This window comes from Oncorhynchus masou, chromosome 31 (assembly GCF_036934945.1).
Source record: "Oncorhynchus masou masou isolate Uvic2021 chromosome 31, UVic_Omas_1.1, whole genome shotgun sequence".
Lineage (NCBI taxonomy): Eukaryota > Metazoa > Chordata > Actinopteri > Salmoniformes > Salmonidae > Oncorhynchus > Oncorhynchus masou.
Genome location: NC_088242.1, coordinates 28457033 through 28462381, shown reverse-complemented (window position 1 = coordinate 28462381; position 5349 = coordinate 28457033). Strand labels below are relative to the sequence as shown.

Here is a 5349-nt window from a genome sequence, read left to right as displayed (position 1 = left end):
GAGGGGGGTTGCTGAAAGGTTGCTGAATCGAATCCTCAAGCTTGACAAGGTAAAAATCTGTCGTTCAGCCCCTGAACAAGGCAGTTTAACCCACTGTTCCCTGGTAGGCTGTCATTGTAAAAAAAAAAGTTCTTTACTGACTTGCCTAGTTAAATGAAGGTAAAATAAAAAACACAAACGTGTAAAAACTATTATTTGTCTGCAAAAGAGGGGGGTGGATGTTTCACTCTGCATACATGTCCATCATTACAACTGATATGTGATATGTTTGTCAATACAGTTTGAGTAATCAAATCGGCATGCTTCGAGTCCCAAAACCTGTTGAGGAATCACCTGCAGGTCTTCAGGAGAGACACAGCTAATAAAGTCTCGGATGAGTTGATCCATGGTCATAATGCACCACATTGATTATCCTCATAGGAAGATGCTATCAAACCACCTTATATGAAGCAGAGCCCTAATGACAGGCTTTTACCTGGTAATTGCTATAATCTTACTGCCTAGTATGTGGGTGTAATGATAGGGCCCAAAGCACTGTGCACTGTGTGATGCCATCTCTACTGCCCCAGTTAAAAGTTGCTCGTAGGCACAGATCTAGGATCAGCCTACCTTCCTTAGATCCAAACCTTTTTGGGAGTGAAAATCTAAAACTGACCTAGGATCAATTTCTAAGGGGAAACTTGGACCTGCTCTGTCGTGCTCCAGCATGATCATAGCATCAGGTCTGCGGGTGCATGACACACATTTTTGGAATCTGATTAATTGTGGGTTGGTGCCGTGGTAACATCTTGCCTCATACTATACAGTCACCTAGTACATCCTTCAAATAAATCATAACTCCGGCAGAGAAGGGCCCGCTCGTTTCAGTGTCATCATCCCATCTACGTATACCTTATGACATTTCACATATGTTGTGGTCTGAATCACAAGAGTATTCAGGGGATACGCATTGCAGTTTATTAGACTAAGTGGTTGTGGTTAGGTGACAGATTTTAAACCATGAATGAATGAAAAGCGAGGAGAAAAAAACCAAGATGCACTGAGAGGATTTGAAAGCAGGCTTACTAACATACATGGTCATCACGAGTACCAATCTGTAAGCACACATACTGCCCCAAAGCCTCACCACTGAACTGTATGATGAGTTATAGTATGTTGACATTGTGTCAGCTATGATTTGTGACTGACATTTTTTTCAGGATTCTATAGTACCAGCGTAAAAACTGTTTCTAATTTACAGTATGTGCTAGCTGTGGTTAACCCGGAGGTCTGAAAGAGAATAATGCATCACTAAACATTTGTTATTTCATGTCTAGAAGATTAAATACCTTACTACTGGCTTCTCGTTAACGTCATAGTTCTCGCTTGCACTATCTCCATAAATCACGAAAGGGCGGTCTGGTGTTAAGGTGCCGGGATATACTACAGTATATACATGCTTTATTAATCTGTGGAGGAGCTCATAACAAGAGAAGACCGAGATGGTGGGGACTGTAGTTCATGTTCCAGGGCTGTGCATGTATAAGGTCATACTGTAGCATCTTATACAAGTCACGAGATCTAATCCTTTTTAAAAGGAAAGTAGAGAGCCACTCCAGGTCCATGTGAGACACTCCAGAATATTGTGCCCCAACAATTAACGAAATATGGTAGCCTACTGTTTAATATTGTAAGTGTTTGATAGGTAAAGCCCCGCCTTATCTCAGTTCACTGGTCACCATAGCAGCACCCACCCGTAGCACACGTTCCAGCAGGTATATTGCACTGGTCATCCCCAAAGCCAACACTTACTATGGCCACCTTTCCTTCCAGTTCTCTACTGCCAATGACTCAAACAAATTGCAAAAAAAAAATTGTATATCTCCCTCTCTAACTTTAAGCATCTGCTGTCTGAGCAGCTAACCGATCACTGTACCTGTACACAACCAATCTGTAAATAGCACACCCAACTACCTCATCCCCATATTATTACTTACCCTCTTGCTCTTTTGCACCCCAGTATCTCTACTTGCACATCATCTGCACATCCATCACTCCAGTATTAATGCTAAATTGTAACTATTTTCACCTCTATGGCCTATTTATTGCCTACCTCCCTACATTTGCACACACTGTATAGATTTTGATATTTTCTTTTGTGTTATTGACTGTATGTTTGTTTATGTGTAACTCTGTTGTTGTCTTTGTCGCACTGCTTTGCTTTATCTTGGCCAGGTCGCAGTTGTAAATGAGAACTTGTTCAACTTGCCTACCCGGTTAAATAAAGGTGAAATATTTATTTTTTATTTAAAAAAAATGGTGATTTATCAATATCAGTTGATGAGAATTTAGAATGAAACAATAAGCATTTATGGCTTTTCTAAGCCTATTTTAGCTTGTTCCCACAAACAGTGCGACAGTCTCTTTACCGTTTTGTTGTTGTTGATGATTTGACATACTATACCATGTCTCAAACTCATTCCACACAAGGCTTAGTCTCTGCAGGATTTTGCTCCTCCTTGTTTGTTTGTATTAACCTTTATTTAACTAGGAAAATCAGTTAAGAACAAATTCTTATTTTTCAATGACGGCCTACCCTGGTCAAACACACACGCTGGGCCAATTGTTCGCTGCCCGGGATTGAACCAAGGTCTGTTGTGATGCTTCTAGCACTGAAATGCAGTGCCTTAGACCGCTGTGCCACTTGGGAGCCCTTGTACTTGATTGATGAATTAAGGTCACTGATTAGCAAGTAACTCTTCACCTGGTTGTCTAAGTCTTAATTAAAAGAAAAAACTAAAAACCAGCAGACACTAGGCCCTCCAAGGAATGAGTTTGACACCCCTAAACTAGACATTTCAGTCAAGTCAAGCTGCTTACTGGGCTGAGGCATTCAGATCCTGCACTCTAGTGGTCAATCTGTAGTCAGGTACATTCTAGATGTTCTCTATTGTAGATGCACTAGAGAGGCACAAACAACTTGTTTAAATTTGAGCTTATTCCATTTATTATTGTAACAAAGTTGTAGAGTGGATTGCACCAGCAAATGATGCACAATACTATTCAATAGTATAACCTCAACTCTGCACTTTAATACTATCATAACACATCGCATAAGTCCATCTATGAACTCAAACGTGAGATGTGCATACTACATAATATATATTAGTAAAGATCATACTAATTACAAGGTACTGAAGGTGGCTGGCTATTCTCCTCGATATACAACAATGTTCTTGTCAGTCTCGTGAATCTTGACCTCGTAGAGAAGATTGGCTGGTAGCTGCTTGACCATGTTGTCCCAGATATAGACAGCCACGTTTTCTGTTGTGCTGTACAGCAGACAAAAAAAAAACTTTAAACCATGGAAACTCTGAATCACGTGCTCCGAACTGAAAATCCACCCGTTACTCATAAACATAAGGCTACGGTCCAGTAGAGGAGCACACACCTGACAACATTAGCAAAGTAGGGGACGTCCTTATCCAGGTTTTTATGGTCCAACGGAATCATGATGACTTCCTGTATCAGAATTATACATGAGTTTGTAAATAACACACTAATTAATTAATGCACATTTTCCTTATTCTCTCAAATGTGCTATAAATGTGAAATGAATGAAGAAATTAATAGTCTAGCAGCCTACGCTATCAAAGCAAAGCCTTCGCTTCAAATAAAAAAAGTCAAGTCCAGGATTGGATTGGAAGAAAGGGAGGGTCTCACCTCGATGTGTTGCTTCAGATCTGTAATGTTCATCACCATGCCTGTGTGACGATCGATCTGGAGATGGACAAAGAGAAGCTCTGTGATGGTCTGTGTGTCTCCAACATCCATTACCAAGGAGGCAGACTGCTTTCATATCATGAGAGTGTCTCGTGATTTACTGGTGTGTTTCTACCACTAGCAACCATGAGAATGTTTTGTAAGTCGTGTTTTTATGAATATGGTACGACGCAAGTCTGAGGTGGGACTTACCTTTCCCCGTACCGTCACCTCTACTACAAAAATAAAAACACAACAGAGCCTTAGATAAACATTGGGTTAGACCCAGTTTGAAGTTATGGAACAGGGCAGCTATGTAACCTATAGGCCAACTGTGAATCAGACAATAACTGATAACAGAATTGGTCCTACGTGCATGGTTTGGATGAGACCTTGACCAATGACTGACCTTTATAGTTGTGTCCATGGCCATTGGGATTGTTGCACTTCCCAAATATCCTCTTGTTTACCTCATCACTCAACGTCGGGCTGGAGAGACAACACAATACGTGAGGTTTCAATTCAACAAATAGATAATAAAAACCTTTACAATTTTAAGAAGTTGATGGCTTCGTTGTCTCTACAATAGAACTACAGATCCCATGATCTTCCGGGATTGACGCAACAGGTTACGCTTGATTCCAGTTTCGTTTCGTGGCGTTAAAACTCTCCCTTCTATCAAATAAAACGGCTCACTGGAAACACAATCATACCAAAAATGCTTTCCATCTTGCACTCGTCTCGCAGCCTCTGCAACAGTTTCTAGATGGCAACCCTGCATTAAGCTGCCTATTGCGTCGTCGTTTACAACAACAAAAAAGATAGAAAAGGATTGCACTGCACTGGTACCTGTGCAATCGATGGCACGCGCTGAAACTCTGGACTCGTGTGATGTATCCAATGCGCTCTGCTACTTCGTTTCTTGAATCGGCTTGTGCCATTGCAATGACAGATGAACAGAAGTAAACAATGTAATTAATAGTCGTCGCAGATGCCGTTAAATAGGTTATGCTGGGCGTGTGGAGAATCGAGTCCACGCCCCCTAGTCTTTTCAGGTCATTCAACGCTCAGCGACAATAGAGTACCACGGTATGAGTTATACTACCCATAAAACCTAGCAGTCAAACAGGGAAATGGTTCCAATAGGTTTTCCATCATACATTCTTCCCATAGGCATTTTTTTTAAACAAACTAAGAGCTGTGTTTCGTGTAGGCTTACCCTGGCGTGACATTTTGATAACCGTGTAAATCTCTAGGCCAAGGAGACTGTCAATACATTCGCCTGTATTTACCCGCAAAAGAATTCCAGTCATTACCACGAGGCCATCTTCCTTAATTAAGCGGCAACCAACATCCTGTGCACAATACCTGTTAGCAAAGGTGTCAGCTAGAGATGACATGAAGGAGCTTGCAGGGATTTGTAGTCTTGCATGATGTTTATTAGCGTTTTCGAATCCGAGTGTAAATACAGCCGACTATATTGATCAAAGTCACCATATCCGAGAGAGATTTACATGGTTATCAAAACGTCAAGTCAGGGTAAGTCTACCCGAAACACAGCCCTTATTAAGTGTTTCTAAAAATTCCCTATGGGAACTACTCTGTTTG

General features: G+C 41.1%; 1 protein-coding gene across 1 annotated transcript; it reads right to left on the bottom strand.

Moving 5' to 3' along the window:
* Positions 1 to 2959: 2959 nt before the first annotated feature.
* Positions 2960 to 5103, bottom strand: pts (6-pyruvoyltetrahydropterin synthase). Its single transcript, XM_064950613.1, has 7 exons — positions 4961 to 5103; positions 4591 to 4672; positions 4151 to 4230; positions 3955 to 3977; positions 3703 to 3759; positions 3431 to 3501; positions 2960 to 3311 (listed from the first exon to the last, which is right to left on the bottom strand). The coding sequence occupies exons 1-7, from the start codon at positions 5052 to 5054 to the stop codon at positions 3188 to 3190; spliced, it is 531 nt and encodes a 176-aa protein (XP_064806685.1). The 5' UTR covers positions 5055 to 5103; the 3' UTR covers positions 2960 to 3187.
* Positions 5104 to 5349: the final 246 nt, after the last annotated feature.